The 19,409-nt window shown below is 38.9% G+C and overlaps 1 protein-coding gene across 5 annotated transcripts in view; it reads left to right on the top strand.

The window, feature by feature from the left end:
• Nucleotides 1–1,474: 1,474 nt before the first annotated feature.
• Nucleotides 1,475–19,409, top strand: part of IDE (insulin degrading enzyme) — a 53,765-nt gene continuing 35,830 nt past the window's right edge. The window contains exons 1-9 of one of the 5 annotated variants that reach the window (XM_033065859.1): nucleotides 1,475–1,530; nucleotides 9,761–9,945; nucleotides 11,291–11,498; nucleotides 12,314–12,483; nucleotides 14,545–14,667; nucleotides 16,032–16,144; nucleotides 16,550–16,712; nucleotides 17,340–17,432; nucleotides 17,932–18,023. In XM_033065859.1, the coding sequence (XP_032921750.1) occupies nucleotides 9,786–9,945; nucleotides 11,291–11,498; nucleotides 12,314–12,483; nucleotides 14,545–14,667; nucleotides 16,032–16,144; nucleotides 16,550–16,712; nucleotides 17,340–17,432; nucleotides 17,932–18,023 (1,122 nt within the window). In that variant the 5' untranslated portion in view covers nucleotides 1,475–1,530; nucleotides 9,761–9,785. Of the gene's footprint in view, nucleotides 1,531–1,701; nucleotides 1,828–2,273; nucleotides 2,589–2,615; nucleotides 2,814–9,760; nucleotides 9,946–11,290; nucleotides 11,499–12,313; nucleotides 12,484–14,544; nucleotides 14,668–16,031; nucleotides 16,145–16,549; nucleotides 16,713–17,339; nucleotides 17,433–17,931; nucleotides 18,024–19,409 lie in introns of those variants that run through there. The other 4 variants (XM_042779514.1, XM_033065858.2, XM_033065861.2 and 1 more) reach the window with 4 other exon arrangements.

Raw genomic sequence — 19,409 nt, 5'->3', positions numbered from 1 at the left:
ACATGCACTAAGAACTGGAAAAAACCCAGACTGCCTCAATCTAGAATCCCATGAGGACATTTTCACAGGAGTTAACACACTGCGTTAAAGTTAGGCACCCACACAGTTCTAAATCCAAGCAGTTGATTGAGGTGAAAGCTACCAAATGCCTTGCTCCAACCAGGATGAGTTAACTTGAGAGACAGTTCCATGTCTAAACTGGGGCCAGAAGTGTGGGTGTACTTGATGTAGGCAGAAATGTTTTAAACTGGGTAGCTCAGGTAGGGGTAAGAGCATCTCTATAGCAGCACAGACCTCCCTGGAAACCAGTAGATGAATGTCTATCCAAATTCTCTGACAGATTTTCGTGATTCCCTCTTGATTCTGCTGACCATATGAAGCAGTGTGCTGCCCCTTCTTAACAGCAATTTTAACCAAAGCTGACTAAAGTTTCAAGTTACTTCTGATACTTCTTCAATTCCATCTTTGAGTACAGAAATAACCTTCGGTAACTTGTCTGGCCATGTCTTTCTACCTTTTTATGACAGGGGGGTTCTGTGAATTTCAAGCTGTGAGATATCACCTTTTATAAAAAAGGCAAGCAGTTGGGAAGCTAAAATCAGGCATTAAATGTACCACAGTTTTTGTCTTACTTTTCCCCTTCATAACTCTGAAATATAAGACACAGAAAAATAGATACGCGTGAAGAAAGCACATCAATAGAACTTCAAACAGTGGGAGGTTTTTTTGAGGGGGGGAACTACTTGTTGGTTTTTTTTTGTGGTTGGTTTTTTTTTTTTTTTCCGGGGGGGGGGGGGGGGTGTGTGTGAGTGTTCTGGGGGTTTTTTTGTTGTTGTTGTTTTGTTTTTGTTTTAATTTAGGGGTTTGTTTTTTCCTAGAAAGGAACGAATGCAGCCAGCCACATCCACTTCTTTCTCATAAAGAAATCTACTAAGGAAAAAAAAATTGCCCTAGAACCCCAAATCTACGGTTTTATAACAGAAGTTCAACCTTATCCAGCATTTACACCTCGTAAACCCATCCTCCGAGGCGACTGCTGTGTCCGGCGCGGCGGGGCCGCAGAGCTCCGCGGCCGGTGAGCGGCAGGCAGCGGGCTCCAACGGGAGCGCCAGGAGGAGGGAGAGCTGCCGGAGGGTGACCTCTTCCTGCGGGACGGAGGATTTTGACACCCGAAATCTCTGCCTCTCAGGACGGCACTGCACCCACTGTGCTCAAATTACGAGGCATCTAATTACCTTTTGTCTTGGCAGAGGCCTCCAGGGACGCGGAGCGCGGCCACCAGGAAGCGGCGGGCCGCGACACGGCCCCTCCGCGGGTGCAGCCCGGGGCCGCCCCGCCGCCCTTCCCGCCGCGGCCCCGTCCGCCTCCGCCGGGCGCGGCCCCCCCGCCGCGGCGAGTGTCGCCCCGGCTCCCCGCCCAGACACCCACCCCCTCCACCGCCTCCGCCTCCTCCCAGAGGCCCCCGGCCCCCTCCTCAGCCCCAGCCCCGGCTCTCCCGGCGGCAGAGGCGGCAGCTCCCGGCACCCCCAGGTACGGGTCCCGCCAGGCCCGGGCGCGGAGGGCGGACGGGACCCCGCGGGCGCCGGGAGGGATTGGCCGGGCGGCGGGGGGAGGCGGGCGGAGAACATGGCGGCGGGGAGCGGCGCGTGCTGAGGCGAGCCGGGCCGGGCAGCGGCGGGGAAAGGCCGGTGCTGGCGGCGGGGCCGCCAGGGATATGCGGCAGCGGCTGTTCCCTGTGCTGAGGCGGGCTCTGCCGGGCTGGACGCGCCCTTGGGCCGCCCCGGCCTCGGGCTCTTTTCCTCAGGGCCGGCGGCGCAGCTCTCTTGGGTACGCTGCGAGTACGGCGGGGCCGGGGCAGGGCCGCGGGTCCCGGGGCCGTGAGACTGGAGAGCCCCCGCGGTGTTGTGTAAGAGGCGGCGGCGCGGCCGGGCGGGGGCACCTTGTGAGTCCAGGGGAGCGCCTGCCCTGGCCCGAGTGCGGCGGGGAGCCGGGGGAACTCGGGCCGCGGAGCGGGACTGGCGCCGGAGCCTTCCGGGGGCGCGGTGGGCGAGATGGGGGCGAGGGGCCGTCTGTGCCGAGGAGGCCTGGGCCCTGCCTTGTGTCCTGCCTTGTGTCCGGCTCTGCCGCTTGGGAGAGCCCGGACTGACGTGCTCCGGTGTTTGCAGCTGCACCTCCTTTGACAAAGCAGGCTTGGTCATCCGCCGTGTGGCTTTCGTTGCCCGGGGGCCTGCTTTGTTGTTCTCCTTCCCTCTCAAAAAACATCAGTGAATTGCCACGTTATTTAACTTGCCATGTCTTCCTAAGGCATGATTATGAAAAAGAAGAAAAAAAGTTTAAAATCTTTAAGAAGAGACTGCTGTCAGTTAGCCAAACTTGATGGTAGCGGCCTCTTCAGTTTCTGAGGAGTTATGTGGCACTGGCGTTGTGCGGGGCTTGTTATTGCGTGTTTGTGTCCCCGGCTCCGGTGGAGAGAGCGCAGCTAACCTCGCTCAAGGGAGGAGCGGGCCGGAGCCTTGGCATAGCTCACTTTTAGGGGCAATTTAAACTGCGTAACAACTCGGCAAAGTTTGTCCGCGAAGGAAGCTAGAGTAAGGGACAAAGGCTAAGTTGTTTTCTTTGTTGCATTAACACTATATCTGTTACCTTAGTAGCCAAACCTATTTTTAATACTGCACAAGTTAGAGACGTCAAAAGTAGCATCTTTCCGGGGAAAAAAGTGAGTTATGGTGACTCATACTGTCGGCGCTCGTGTGTCAAAATTCGGATGCATTGTTACTGTTCATTATCGCTATTTATGCTTCAGAATTGGAAAGGTAATCCACAGTGTATGTTCAGAGCCAATGCTTTTCTCAGACTGTAGTTTGTCTTGCTAGATTACTCCTCTTTATGCATGTGAATATATGCAGTATTTGGACTCAACTTTATGTATGTGAGTAGGCCTGTTATGTTTTCATACTACCTACAACCATGATTTAATCATCCATTTAATTTTAATTGTGAATTAGGATTTACATAAATGATAATGAAATGAGAGCAGGCATAGTTCTTTCATGTGATGATTTTTTTGAGATGTGAAAATTAAGAATCTTTTTTTGAGTTACATGTTCCCTGTTTCCATCTCTGTAATTTGTTCATGCTTGAACTTTTTGTAACATTTTTAACCTTCATCTCTATTGTGAAGTAGCAAGATAATTTCTTAGTTACAACTTCACTCCTTTTCATTTGATGTACTGCATTAAAATTATCTGTTCTAGTTGGGAAGTCCCTAGTAGGATTCTTATTTCTTTGTTTACCTGCTTTTTTTGCTTGCTTTCTCCTTTCTGTCTTCAGTCAGTGTAAGGCTGTGGTTTAATCCCTTGCATGAAACGGTACCTTTGGGAATTGATTGAAGTGTCTAGTAGATAACTTATTTTGCACATAAATACAGAAGCACTCCCCTCCCCTGTTAGATCCAGAAGAAAGAGGGAAGGGACAAGAAGTTCATCACCTTTGGTGTTTCACTGTACTGGAAGATATTAGGCTCCTAGCTATGGGAGTCATTGCTGGTTATTGTAGAAGTCATTTACTTAAAATGCAGTCAAACCATTTGAGAAATGGCATGTGGGGTTAATACTTTGGATATATTCTATTGTATTAGATACTTTTATAGTAACTTTAGTGTCTGATCTTTTAACAACATAGAAATAAAAAAGTTCATAATAAAAATCTAGAGGAATTGCTTTAATCAGTTTGGTTGTATATTTGTATATGCATGATCTGTTAGTGAGTTTCTTTACTTTCACCTTTTATGATACCCATAAGTTGCTAAAATACTCTTATCAGATAGCACTGTATGTATATAATAAGGTGATTCTTGCTGGATCCTGTTTGAAAGTTGCTTCACTCCAGCTTTCTATTAAAATCTTGACTTCTGCATCTTGTTTTTAGAATGAGTCAGACCTATAGCTTGCCTGAACAATTGATATGGAAAAGAATGCTGTAGAGCGGAGTTTATTTATAATTTTAACAGTAGAACCAGAATTGAATTGTCCAAAATCATAAAAACTAAACTACAGAATAGGTGAACAACCAGGACTTCATTTTTTGAAACACACCCCTGACTCTTGTAAACTGCTCATTGTTATGGGTTTGTTGCTCATGTCAAAGCTCTAGTGTTAGATAAACAGTTGCTTTTACTGTGGCATTACAGTGCTTTTAATGATTCAGAATTCTAACATTCACTCTGTTTTTGTTGCTAGATCAGATTTTCTTGCCAGTTCTCTCATCTTTCTGTGGATTTCTTGTTGTTATGCAGTATAACTGAAGTTTTTAGTCTCATCTTGTTTTTTTGGTTTGTTTTTTTTTTTTTACATTCAAACCTCACAAGTTTTTCTTTTTGAGGGTATGAGACAGATGGTAGCATAAAGCATTATGTGAGTTGGCTTTACAAAGAGTTTTAGACAATCTGATCTGCTACCTGCCCATAAAATCTATGAAATACACATCAGAACAAGTTAGAATAAAGCACAGATGTCTCTCCTGTAGCATCCACTTTAACATTTCCCACTGTGTGTGCAGGGCCATGTGCTAGACACCACAACAGTCCTGGGGGTGTGGAGCAAGCCCTGCAACTGTAGAGTGATAGAAAAACGTCAGGGAGGGAGGAAGAGAGAATGAGAACCACTGGTCTGCAAGTATTCAATGAATAAAGCAGTTAATTGAATGAGTACGTTTCTTAAGAAAATGTGTCAAATATGCTTTGAAACAGTTGGCCATGTAGCACAGAAACTAGTTTGATCAGTCATGTCCTTAGCATGCAATTTGAAAATACTGATATAAGACAAATTACTATGCCAGATCTGTGAAAATTTAAATGATATTATATTTTAATGACATCTAAAGATTAAAACCAGATAGTTTTACTTACCCTTCTTTCCTCCCACAGGTCTTCCAAATAGTCAAAGGCTTCAAAGCACTTTTGGAATTTTTTAAAATATTGAAGCAAAGAATTGTCAGAGAAAGATTAATTGTTCTATTTCTGGTGAATGTGGTTAGAATTTGCTTACCTTGAAGGTTGTGTTTGGATGAATTGTTTGGGGCAATTTTTGAGGACATAGGAAAAGTAAGCTCAGGTTATTTAGAGATTGAAAAAAAGTTGTTATCCTTTATTGCTCTGTGTAACATCAGATTGTATAAGGTCCTGCCTTGTTGCTTGGCTTTTTTCCAGTGCTTTGGAAACTGTGGAGTGGTCAAGTTAAGGGCTGTAGATTTAGGGCAGTAGATTTGCTTTATGGCGTCTGATTGTATATCCAATCTCCTTTGGCCAGCACATCGTTGTACTTCTCAGGCCAGTTACTCAGCTGGGACCTGATCTCACACGTGAAACTGCCAGGGCCCTTGTTTTTGCCAAGGTCACACGTGGTATGGTCTCATTAGTGCTACTGGTAATTCCTGTACACCGGTGTTGCACACCAGTGTTTCTGCTGTCACCTTCCCAGTGCAACCTGTGGCAGACCAAATTTTACTGCTGTGATCTAGAAGTTGTAGAAGCTGGACTCTGGGAAACAAGAGCATGGCAGGCATCTGCCCTGGCCACCATCATGAGAAGGGAATTTTCTGAGTCAATTACAGACTTGGCAAAAAGCTGCAGACTGAGGTTCAGAAAATGCTTTAATTGTAGCGAGACTTTAGAATTTCTTCAAAATGAACTACATGACAAAACCTTATAAATATTCATCATCTTCAGACTTGCCTGATTTGGCATGATTGGTTGTTCTTAATAACTTGGGAGCACTGATTAAATCATTGTGGGACTTTGTAGCTGGATCTTTTGTGTATGAAGTAGTATGCTGAATTCCTGATGAGTTTAAAAGTGATAAAACATGTTAACATTTTGAGCAGTTTATCTACTTACGCAGTCTGTCTGCCTGTGCATGCGATCAGAATTATTTAGATCAGTATCAGGAATGTGTTGGGATCTCATACATTCTCTAGCTTCATGACAAGCAAATTCACACAAGATTGATGTTTTATGGATGTTGAATCATGAGGTATTTTAATCTCTAAGTGTCTAAAAGAGCGATTGATGAACGTGTAACCTGAAAGAGTAAGGATAATCTCCTGAAGAATCCCTTTTGGTAATGTTCACCTGAATTGATTTAACTTTCCTGCCTACAGTTTAGTCTAAAAAAAACCCCAAACCAAAACCCCACCATTTTTGTTATAACATACAGTTGAATGGAAATGTTAAAAGAGTAGGTAGATTATTGATTGTTTTACTGGTAACATAATTCTACTGCTGTCATGATCAGAAGTAGGTGCAAGAGACTATGAGGAGGGGTGCAGACCTGTGCAAGAATGCAGATTTACTTGGCTATTGCAAAGCCATGAGATTGCAAGTGAAGAAGTTCATAGTCTCCTCCAGAGTGCTCAGTTTGGTGCTGTCATCCTTGTAAGAGGTGAGAAAACTCTGCCTGGTAGTTCTGCAGCACCAGGCCTCCTGCCAAAGCACACAGCACTTCTTTCACTCCACGCATTGGCAGCTGGAGAAATCTTCACGTAAACCAAGATGAATTAGTAAACAACACAGAGAACCAATGGTAACTCCTTTGCAGGACAGAACAGAGGTTCTCACTCGATGAAGATGTCACTTCACTCTGGTAAATGGTAATCAATTAGTTGCATAAAAACTTAAAGCAAACATGAATTTTAAGGCAACTGATAGAAAGCAGGCATCAAAACCTGAGATGGTAATTTGCCTTTCATCTGGAGCAGATCTGTGTATTAGCACTTGACTTCAGTATGTGCATACTGTCATGACAAAAAAAAATCTTGGAGTTTGTGCCTTGGGGGTCATATTTTTATTAGCTAGTCACATTCTTGCATTGAAGCAACCCTCAGGAGTTTCTGTTAATTGGTTTTCAAATATGGTCCTTTAATTGTTCAAACATTGGACTTAGATTTGACTACACAGGCTAATTTTTAATTAAAGTAACTTTGCTAAAATAACTCTGAGAGATTAAAATAGTGAAGCAGAATCATATATCACTTAATCCCGCTCTGTAATACTGTGTTTGCAGGTGAAACCTGGCATCTCCAGAGAGTCTTGCTGGTTCCAAGGGACTGCCTGCCTGGAAATGATTACAAAAATGGAACCTCAAAGAATAGAATATAATTTCACTAGAAGTGCCGTAATTGAAAATTCAGTGCTGGTTTTAACGGATACTTCTCTTGTACAAGTGAAGCAGTTTTGATGAGGAGGAAGAATATTTCCTATTCATTGAGTAGGGACACGATTCTCAGTTCAGACATGCCTATTGTTTTTTGCTTTCTACTTTTGTCGTCTTTCCACCTGAAATTTTTGAACCAGTGGAAGAATTTCCACTGTCACAGTAATGCTTCATATTGTTCCTGCTATTTTGGCTTTATCAGATCTTTGTTGCTTCTGTTTTGTGAAAGTAGTATGGAAATATTTCTTTTAATGTTTTTGTTAGACTGTTAGCTCTGCAATAAATATAGCACCTCCCTTGTGGAAGAATTCAGCAGCATCCAGTGCTCATGGCAGTACAGCAAGTAGCTATAGCATGTGAACTTTAGGACAGCTTCTGAAAATGACTTTAGAAATTAATCTACTTCTCAATAAATAAAGGATTTTTGGTTTTCTTACTATTTTTTACCTAGGATTAAAAGCAGTTCTATTTTCAAGAAGTGATTTATAGAGTTTTAGGATTCTGGTATGAAAGAATGGAGTGGGGTATTTTTATAAAGCAATTGCACTTACAAGCTGCACAGGAAAACAGTCATATGAGGGAGTGTTTAGTATTGGGTCTTGCAATTTACTCCTTAAGAAAATGTAATGGTATAAAAATTTTCTCTAAAGTGATTTTTTTCCCCTCACTTTTGTTTTGTAGTAACATATCAGCAGGAGGAGCAGTACTTAAGCAGGAGGGCGTTGGTCTTGTCCTTTTGACATATTTGCCTCCCAGGAGTACTGCATAGTTGATTAGCCCTTGCTTTTATTCGAGTTGTCTGGTACTATGATTCACTTTGCAGCAAAATAATCCTGAAGTTAGAGAATGTTGTATTCACAATGCCCATTGAAGTAACAGTGAAGGTGGAGATACGAATTTCTGTCCTTGGTTTGAAGGCTTAATTACTGATGTTGTCCTTTTGTAAATAGTAGGTTTTTCCTGTACTGGAATTTCACTACCAAGCTGGAAGTAACCTATGAAGGAGGCAGAAGTAGGGAATCATAATAAAATGAAGTGGAGGTGTACAGCTTCACAAGGCATCAATTGAAGTCTTGTAAGGTTTCATAGCTGCGTAATTTGATGAATCACATTGGAAAGATGAGTCATCTGAACAAACAGTATAGTTCTGTGACTTAGTGATGTGGTGTAGAAATAACAAGGAGATATCAGATGATAAGGAAATTGTATAGCATTTAAAAAAACCCCACAGCTTGAGTAGTTTATAGTATACATGTGTCTTCTGACAAGCAGCTAGTATCTTACTGAGATAGAATATTCTAGCTGAAAACCACGGTATAGGTGTTCATTAGCAGACATGGAGTCAGGAGCTTAAGGGATGTCCTTGTTCTCCCACATACTTAGATTTGTCAATCCAACTTGTGTGCAAGTGAAAAACAACTAGGAGCAGTTTAGTTACCGATTTTAATGTATGAACAGCATCTTTTCTCATTTCAAAAATTTTACACAGTAGCTTAACTTTAGTAGGGTATGTCTTAAAACTCCGAACTTTGAACATGGAGTCATCTTTTAATTGTTACCATGGCTTGTATCAGTGCTGCTGATGCAGAGAAACAGAGATGTTGGGGTACTTGGAGTAATCTTTGTATTTCAATGGTATCTGCATTTTTAGGTGGAAGAAGGCCCAAAGACATTCCAAACAGGATTAGCCTGAGCACAGGGTTAAACTAGTGTGTAAATGACCAGTTTAAATGAGAGTGTACACATTTAAATTCAGCATTTCAGCCACTGTTTAGTGATTACTTTTGACTCCAGTTTTGGTTTTAAAAGTATTTCATAGTGGGAGAACCATGTTTTACTAGTTTATATGTTTCCTTCTAAAATGCATTGAACTGTATATTTTTAAAAGTTATTTCATATTGTTTATAGCTTTTGCTTGGAGACATTCAGATGCTGAATCAGTCACACTTAGTTTCTTAGCATTTCAGAATTGTGCCTTTAAAGAAGGGTGTCTTGTAACATGTGTTAAACTAATGGTAGAAGTTTAAATATGTGAGACAATCTATTCCTGTTTATCATGGCAGTTCTGCAGTCTTTGTGTTTTTATGGCACTGTTACAGTGTTACTGTTTCTTGCTTGAGTGTACAAATCCAGTCTGTTAGTAAAATTTTGTTTATTTGACAATCAGAATTACAACACTTGTAGTATAACCAGCAATTCAGATACATGAAATACTTTCCTGAAGTTTGATAGTATACTTGAGATAACACTATATGCTTCATTTAATTTAGTTTTTATCATAATTGAATAGGGGGATGACATTTATTAAGTTTGAGTTGTTTAAAATACAGTTAATGTGATACCTGAAACATTCAGTTGTGTTTCTCAGTTTTCAAAGTTTCTTTTTTATTTTAGCAGCAATATCTTTCAGGAACTGAGTTTTAGGCAAGTTCAGTGAATTTTGTGTATGATAGAACTTCTAGCTGTTGGTATTGCCCTGTGTTGTCTAACAAATTAAAATATTAGCAAAGCTTAAGTGAAAATAGTAAGAAATTTCTTCTGTTTTCTTTAAGGTTTCAGAAGGAGACAAGCAACAAAATGAACAATCCAGCTATTAAGAGAATAACAAATGAGATTATCAAATCACCCGAGGATAAGCGAGAATATCGTGGACTGGAATTGGCAAATGGCATCAAAGCTCTTCTCATTAGTGACCCCACCACAGATAAGTCCTCAGCAGCACTTGATGTCCACATAGGTATTCAATTCATGTTATATTCATTACGTCATTAACTAAAATGCTTCAAGTTTTGATGCAAATAAACTGACAGGGGTAGTATGCAGTTGGCAGCCTAGCCTTTTATTGTAATTTATAATTTGTTTAATTCTTTTTCACATCAAGTTGAAAATTATTAGGGCTAAATGCTCTTACTGTACTCTGTGTTTACTCAAGTGTAGCTCAGCCAGTCGGAAGACTGCTTTTAACCATTAAGTTTCATGTTATGAAAGATCTTTTGTAAGTAGAAAAGGGGTGGGTGCAAGTGCAATTATTTCAGACAGCTCCATCTGTCACGTCAGACTCTTTTTTTTTTTTTCATGATGAGTTGTTGATGTGTAGAGGTGAGAAAATGCTGTAGTGCTAGAGAAATTGGAGAGGCACTCCCTAACTTCAGTGGTGCTTTTGTGTGCAAACAGGAATTTTCTTATATCTGAGGTATCTCTCAAGCTTGTATAGTTTTTCAGTTGATTGGAAAGTACAATGCATGCGTGCATAACTTAAATACCCTCTTGCCACGTCTGTAATTGGGAGCTCTTGCTGCTGTTGGTGTTAGGGCAGAAGTGATAGAGAGACTTCAAAACTTCTGCCCTTCTTTGTTACAGGGATGGCTGTCCCAGATGATTATCTAGTTGAGAACATCCCGAATGTGGTTTTGTTCAGGTCCTGTGACAGTGATAGCCAACTGCACGTGCAGTTCCTGCACGTGTGCTGGGGAGGGCTGTCTGTTGCCTTCATCTCTTCTCTCCCGCTGCACAGTCACTGTGCACTCTGAGGCAGGACTGCTACTCTCAAACTTCTGCCTTTGTCTTCCATTCTTCCAAATCATTGTTGTCTTTTAATCTATTTGCCTTCACACCTACTAGCTGGTCATCCATAGCTGCTTGTGTTCAGGCAATTACAGGTTATCACTAGTCCTATAAACCACAGGCTAAATACCTCTTTAATTATGGTTGGCAATTGCTACCTCTTAACACAATGCATTTATTAGAGTCAAGGTATAGATTTCAGAACAGTGTGATTTGCCAGGTCTTTACAGATTGTGAGTCATGGACTTCAATTGAAAATCATCTGTATAAGGAAGTGCAAGCTGATCTGGAGAGGCAGTTTGAGACACTAATTGGATCAGTTGCTAATTCTAATTTTAAAAAAAAAATTTTTTTGAAGATTAAGTTTAGTTGAACATAGTTGCACAAATGTCTTCTTACAGCCACAGAATTTCTGTAATTGCCTGAAACAAAATGCTATAATATAGAGTACTTTAAAAGACTTAATGTTTTAGTAGTAATGTTTTATGAATGGTTACATGAAATTTTTCCTCTTGCAGGATCCTTGTCTGATCCCCCCAACATTGCTGGGCTTAGTCATTTTTGTGAGCATATGTTGTTCCTGGGAACCAAGAAATATCCAAAAGAGAATGAATACAGCCAATTTCTAAGTGAGCATGCTGGGAGCTCAAATGCTTTCACAAGTGGTGAACATACCAATTATTACTTTGATGTGTCACATGAACATCTAGAAGGTGCACTGGACAGGTAAACGCATTTTTTAGTATTTAAATTGTTGTTAGAGGTTCTACTTTAATTTATTAGTGTAAAAGTGTGTTGATAGTTCTATTATTATGAGTTTTAAAAATTAATAAAAACCATCTTTTGTTAAAATTGATAACCACGTATTTTTCAGTTCGAAAGTCTTACTCAGATTTTTTTAATCTAGGAGAGTTCTTCATCGAGACAGAATTTTTGAAGATTAAATGTTGTGTTTACACTGAATATTTTTGGAAATGTGGGGCACAGAATATGATCATGAATTTTGCACACATTGTGCAAATACTGGAATGGTGCAATCAAATGCTGTGCTTCCCATGGGATCCTTATTGACCGCAAAACAAGAAGTCTAGAAATACTTAAGGATGCTCTTAGTTGAGGGAAATCTCTGAAGTTTCTGTTTTGTGGGAGGGGACAGAAATTGAAAGGCGTGTAGTCAGTGAGGTAGAGTGAATTTTCTCTTTGGCTTCTCCCTGGATGTCTGACAAGACTTATTTGATTGGTAAAATTAAGAGCCTCTTGCAGCTAAACCTCAGAATAGGTGAAATTTTCACAAAGGGAATTGTGATGTGAGGCCCTTGACTCTTGTACTACCTTATATGATGAACATGCTGTTGTCTGCGTGTATAAACAAAGAAATTGAGAAATAAGAATACTAAATCAGTGTCAAAACTGTTATGAATTCTTAAGTTCTGCATTAAAAAAATAATGTGTTCAGCTGTTTTGAGGAGGTACCAAGCTTTATGCTTTTCTATTACAATTTATGTACAGTACTCTTGACTTGAGCTAAATTTTCTCTTTAGATTTGCCCAGTTTTTCCTGTGCCCCCTGTTTGATGAAAGTTGCAAAGATAGGGAAGTGAATGCTGTTGATTCCGAACATGAGAAGAATCTGATGAATGATGCCTGGAGGTTGTTTCAATTGGAGAAGGCTACTGGAAACCCCAATCATCCCTTTAGTAAATTTGGAACAGGTTTGTCAGAATGTTATCCAGTGGAGTTCTGTGTAATGTATTATTGTTTATATAAAATTGCTAAAGACAGATTGTAACAATTCTCTTATTTTCCTCTCCATACATGCTTATTATGGTGCTTTATCACGTTTTTCACATTGTTGACCAAACAGAGCTAGACAAAAGCATAGGAGAAAGAGTGATCCAAGACTCTGAGTACAAAGATGAAGCAGCCTTTAGGATTCTGATAATTACTGCAGTGAGTGCTGTTTTCCAGTCACTGGATTTGTCACAATTTGGTACTGTTAAGTCTTTAACAGTAACACTATAACAAAGTGAATGAATTGTGTTTAAATTGTTGTTAGCCACAGGCTTTTTGTTATTTAATATTGCTTTTAGACTAGATGGCAGTGACTAAGTCAAATCAGAAGGATCAGGAAAATACTGGGAAAATTACGTAGAAACACAATCTGAACTATAGAGCACTAGAGTAGAAGATGGATAGACAAAATGATCTTGGATAAATCCTAATCCTACATCTGTTTTTTTGGTTGTGTTTTTTTTTTCCTCAATTCAAAAAGCATTAAGTTTAAGATACCATAATTCTGGACAAAACCACAAATGTTTGATGCTTTGGTAGAAGTTTAAATTTTGGGTAGTTTTTTGATAGGCATTATTTTCTACATTAATTTATTTTTGAAACCTTCAAAGTAACAAGACTGTACTGTTTAATCATTGAGTATAATGTGCTCCAAAAAATGTGTCTTGTGCATAGATCAGTTTGCTTTATGAATAATTGACTCAAATATTGGGTACAGTAGGAGACTGGGAGAGCAGATAATGGGATTTAAGGCAGTGGTTTCTTCCTCTTTCTCTAAAAAGACAAGATGTACCTTTACATCTGTTGATGGAGAGCATATTTATGGGTCTGGTACCACCTCCCCCAAGAGCAGGTATTACTCTGTTGACCAATAAAGAGAGGCTGTCTGTAAAACTGAAACTATTAACTCCGTTTTCCAAACAGGTACATTTTAAATTAAAGCCCTGGGAGCTGTGCATTAGTAGGCAGGTGTTCAAAGTACATTCTGTAATCTCTGCTACTGAAGACTTTATTTAATTTTTATGTAGCACACAGAAAACATAAGTGGAAATTGCAGAAATAGTTTCCTACAGTTTAAGAAGGTAGTCTGGCTCACATAAGTGGAATGTTTTCTTGGGGAAAATACCTGAAATGTGCTCAAATTCAACAGTATTAGTCATATTCCTTTCTCCTTAGATTAGGTTCTGATTCTGAAATTAAATTACAGCCTTCCAGTAGGCATGACTTCTCAGAAGTAGAGCTCAGCTTTTATGGTTTTTATTTACCTGAAGGGATGACAACTGTGATGCATTTGGCATCCTTATTGTTTCCTTTTGATCAGCTGAGATGTTGTTAATCCAGCAGGGTACGGGAATTACTCTCTTTGATTCTTCAGGTCACTCCTTGTTGCTGTGCACCCTGTTTGGTCAGCAGACCTTCTATTATTCCTTATCTGTCCTTAGAAACAAATGCACCTTCCAGTTTTATTTTTGAGGGTGTGCATTTTTCCCCAGATATCCTTCACTGATCTCCCTGAAGTAACGCTTGTGATGGTGATTTTTCTCCATCATTACCCTCAGTGTCAAGTAATTCTCCAGGCACTTCTGCACTGGCTAATGTCCATTTTCCTACATCTGCAAGGTGTCTTCTGACTGTTGCTTCCCAATGTCCTCTAGTACTGTAACAGCACAGTTACTGACTGAAGCTTTAACTATAAGCTATTTTATTTTAACTTATTTAATTTATGTATTGGTGCTGTGGGAGTAAACAGAGTATGTTGTCTAGAACTTCACCATGTAATTTGTCTGTAGATGGTGAGGAATATAGACAAAATATTTAAAGCATAAGACAGTAATGATCTAGTTTTCTTATTATTCATATTGATTATTTTTTAAATTACTATCCATTCAAAAGAAAGCAGACTGATTAATTTATATATTTCTTTTTGATCTGTAAGTTCATAAACATTAAATCAAATATTGTTAATTATTTTTATGTTGCAGGGAACAAATTCACTCTGGAAACTAGACCAACCCAAGAAGGAATAGATGTAAGGCAAGAGCTGCTGAAGTTCCATTCTACTTATTATTCATCAAATTTAATGGCTATTTGTGTCTTAGGAAGAGGTGAGTTTGTTCTGTTGGTTGAGTAAGACTTTATGTGTATACTTGAAAAAGAAAAAAGGGGGTTCCAGCTGCTTAGAACCTTCCAAAGCTGAGATGATATTTTACATAGGTTTGCCAAAAGCTTAATAACAGTATGTTGAAAAATGCTTGCTTCTTGAAAATGTGCTGGCAGACTGGTAGTTGTGTGGTGTTTCACAGTAATGTTCAGATGTGAGTACAAATGGAAGAAAATGAGCTTTTTATCTGATCAAAAGCAAGTTGACTGAGGAATTTTACGTTGAAACTTTTTCAGTAAGAATCCCTTGGCAACTGTAAATCTGTTTATTTTGCTGATATGCATAAAAATTGGTGTTTTTTATGAAATAAAGTGCCGTTCACTAAATTTTAATGTATAGTGAAACCTCTTGGTTTACATTGTTTTGTTAGTTTTTTTTTCCCTGCACAGCTCTGTTAGTGTAGTATGCATATGCTCTGTACAAGCATGCATGTATTGGGCAGGGAAGATTCTGCTTTCTCAATCTAACTGGGATTGTTTTCATAACAAGGTAACTGCTTTTAGAAATCTTTCAAGGATTAAGGTTATACTTTGAGATGTCCAAAAAAATGATGTTTTATTTGTTTCAATGCCTACCTTTGGAAGTCTTTCATGAAAAAATTGTCAGAAGAATCTTTTATGTCTTATGCTGACTTTGAGAAGTGCTCCAAAACACATTTCTTGAGGCAGAAAGCTATTTTAAAGTCAGAATTTCAACAGTTTAGGTCAGTTTAGGTGACTTAATGCACATCACTGTCTTCTTTCTGCAAAAGGTCTGCTCTCATTCCTGCAAAGTAGTGCAGTTACAGACTGCAGTTGGAATGGATGTGAAATTAGAAGTGCTTGAACAGGTCACAGGTGTGTGTGTTTTGGGTGCTAAGGACAGACCTGGCTCACAGTGTACCTGAGGTACTGGACATGAGCCAAGACTACAGAAAATCCAAGTTTTGGCAAAGCTGCTTTCACTCTAGAAAATTTACAGCTGTAATTCCATGTCCCTTAAACTTTTTGTGGAATGTTTATTTTTGTAAGGGTTCGATATCTGATGAATCTTTCAGTTTTAACTCAGTTTAATCTGTGAAACATAAAGATGTATTTTCAGTTACAGGATTTATTTTAATCATGATTGAAACCTTCCTTTAATAGGCATGGTGCTTCTCACAGGTTACAGTTCAAAATTTAAATATGAATATTTTCTTTCTGAAATTAAAAATCACTATTAAAACTACTTTTCTGTGTAATTCATGGTTGTCCCAAACAATTAAAAAAAAAAAGTTTGTCAGAATCCTTTTATAATGACTGTGTTTTTCCTAATGCTTGTTTATTCTAGAATCCTTGGATGAACTGACTTGCTTAGTGGTAAAGTTATTTTCAGAAGTAGAGAATAAAAATGTCCCTATACCTGAGTTTCCTGAACATCCCTTCCAAGAAGAACATCTCCGGGTATGTATAGAGATCCATCTTCCATCCAGAATGTATATTTTAAATGTTATTTTTATATTTCACTAATACATTGTGCACTTCACTACTCTTTTATCAATGTCCCTCTTAAGTTCCATATTTCTTTATTGATTTTCTACCCACTTTTCCATGCTGAGTGTATAGTTTTGTATAGTTTGTAGTAAAGGTTGCACATTTGGTTGCAGTTGTAAGCAACTGTGAGATAATTAATTTTCTTTCTTTGTATCTCGAATGGCTGAAATACTACCCTAAGTTTTAGATACTTTTGAGATTTGGGAGATGTGTTTGTGTGTGTGTATGAAGGGAACACAATGCATGCTCCTGAGGTGAATACAGTAAATGAGTTTCCCTTTGTTTACGGGTCTCCTTGTTTATTTTTCTCCTCAGCAACTTTACAAAGTGGTACCCATTAAGGATATTAGAAATCTTTATGTCACATTTCCTATACCAGACCTTCAGAAGTACTATAAATCAAACCCTGGCCATTACCTTGGCCATCTGATTGGGCATGAAGGCCCAGGGAGTCTTCTGTCAGAGCTTAAAGCCAAAGGTAAGTCCTTTGAGGGTAGAGAATTGAAAAATACTTAATCACACAATTTTTTAAAGTTTAGCTATGTTTCACCTCTATGCTTTAAAGCATTCATCTGTTTCAGTAATTTGAACTCTAAGTAATTTTGTGCTTTATTTTTGTTTCTGCAGCAGGTAGGAATAAATAGGTAGTCAGTCACTAATAAACAGTCACTCAGGCTACTGAGGTTATTATTTCTTGGACTCCCCCTTATGTGCCTTGTTTAGAGAGTTATATGAACTTCAGCATGATGATCTTGAGTCTATTCTGTCACTAACTTTGAGATTACTGTCAGATCCCTTAATGTCTGGAGGATTACAATGGTGCACATTTTGCTATTTTACTTATATCATTCTGTTCCAAGCAGAAGTAAATTATCCAGTATTCAAATGATCCTGAGTTTGTCAGATCACTCTGAGTGCAAAATCAGATAGGTCTGACTTGTGTTATGCTTAACTTGCACTACTCTGTAGGCATTAAGGAAGTAAAGGAAAACATGTAAATGAATCAAAATGGGTTTTTGAAAAATGATTTTACTGAAGCATGCCAAAAGTTGCATAAATTGTTATAGTTTTGTTTATGTAATATAGTTTCTTTTTAATAACGTAGGATGGGTAAATACTCTTGTTGGAGGCCAGAAGGAAGGTGCTAGAGGCTTCATGTTTTTCATCATTAATGTGGACTTGACAGAAGAAGGACTTTGTAAGTGAAGCACTGTGTTTGTATTCCATGTATTGCTGATGCGATGGTTTTGTGTTTGTATCTGAAGAGACTGATTGTTATTATAGCTGGAAAACCAGTTTATTTTAATTGACTTATTATTATGTGTTTAGTTCCTCTAAGTATGCTAACATACTTCACATCAATTTATTTAAGGTTATATTAAATGTTAATTAAACACTTTAAATAAACTTCTTTAAAAGAAGAGCTGTTAATACCTTTGTGTGCTACTTATTCATACTATTTAGACCGGTGTTAAATTATATTTTAAGTCGGTATTTTCACATAAAGACATGTTCAGTGAAGTTATTGGAATTAACTTAAATTCATGACTGAGGAAAGCAAGTTTAACTTAGTTGGTGGGATTGCATATATACTTAAATATCTTAATCAAAGTGTAACTAAAAAAACCCCACATTTGTGTTCATTAAATTTCTTCTCTGTGCAGAACTGAGTGAATTAAGTATTTTTTTCTTTTCAGTGCACGTTGAAGATATTATTTTGCACATGTTTCAATATATTCAAAAACTACGTACAGAAGGACCTCAAGAATGGGTTTTCCAAGAGTGCAAGGTAAGTAATTCGGGCTGTACCATAGGTACCATATCTGGTGGTTGTCTTTTTGCTAACTATTTTTATTATTAGATTATTTGACTTTGTAGCTAGCATTTAATAATCACATGGTAATTAGGTTTATTAATTTTTAAGATTCAACGTGTCACAAGTGACAGGTACATTCAGAATGCATTGTCTTAACGTAAGTGTGAAATGCTCTTATAGGGCTGTGAGCTAGGATAGCATAATGGAGGTGAAAGAAGGAGGATCCTGTTCTGGCCACAAGGATTTTACATAACTTTGCATTGACTTCACTGAAGAAGGGAGGAAACATTTACTGTGAGGAGTAACATTGAACTGGAAATTGAAATGGCTGCTATTCTACCCCTTCCTTTTTTCACGTCTCAAATTGTATAGTTGAGAGTGTAAAGGCAATAGGACATTGAATCTGCTGTTTGTTCCCCTCAACTTTTTGAAAAATCAAAAAATTGTAAAGTACATTGGCATTACACGTCAGTCTTTGCTGAACTGTTTGTGCTTCTTTCAAGTTTGGATAGTTCTGTGTGCACAAAGCAAAAATGTAAAGTATCCTGTTAGATTACACTGGTTTTCTCAATGTCAGTGTGAAACAAATCCAGTTTTATTTACATGTATAGTCTCAGTGGTTCAGTACAATATGCTTGGGTAAAGGTTTCTTTTCCTCTCAACTTTTTTTGATCCAAACTGTTGAGTCTCTCTGAAAGTAGAAATTCTGCAGCTGGGTTAGCTTTGTTTCACACACTTTGGCGCTGTATACCTGTGAAAGTAGTCTCAGGTCTTGCTATCCTCTGCTGCAAGTCCCAATGGATTTGTTTCACTGACAGAGTAAGCACATACAAGGTTTAGAAAAGGTAGTTCCGTCCTTCTGTCTCATCCCTGTGCCTTTCCCTTGCTCCTCTTTTCTCAACCACAGCACTCCTGAGACTGTGGGGTGAGTCAGAGAGCTGGCAAACTACTATGAAAGGAATCTTTTTGAGTTTACTTCCAGTTGAATTGTCGAGTTAATCAGTCTCTCTGCATGGTTTCATGGAAGAGTGGACTGTCCCTTTCACTGGTTTTAAAGTCTTAGATCTCTTTATTTCACCCTTGCCATTGTATCCTAAGAATGATGTGTTCTTTTCCTGTGGCTGAGACAGCAAAAAGAAACACACTTTTTCTGTCTCTAAATTTACTCTTGGCTGACTGAACAAAAGGAAGAGAAAAGGAAAGAAGAGAGGCTTCAGTTCATTAACATATGGCAAACATTGCACTGGAACACTGTGTACTGATTGGATCAGAGTTGGTGTGTTTTCTAATTATCTGCAAATTTGAATAATGAGAGATGAGGCAGATCTCTTAGTATGAAAAGGATTACAAAATTTTTAT

Source organism: Catharus ustulatus, chromosome 8 (assembly GCF_009819885.2).
Source record: "Catharus ustulatus isolate bCatUst1 chromosome 8, bCatUst1.pri.v2, whole genome shotgun sequence".
Lineage (NCBI taxonomy): Eukaryota > Metazoa > Chordata > Aves > Passeriformes > Turdidae > Catharus > Catharus ustulatus.
Note: the sequence above shows the minus strand (reverse complement) of the source record. Positions and strands in the feature narration are given on the sequence as shown.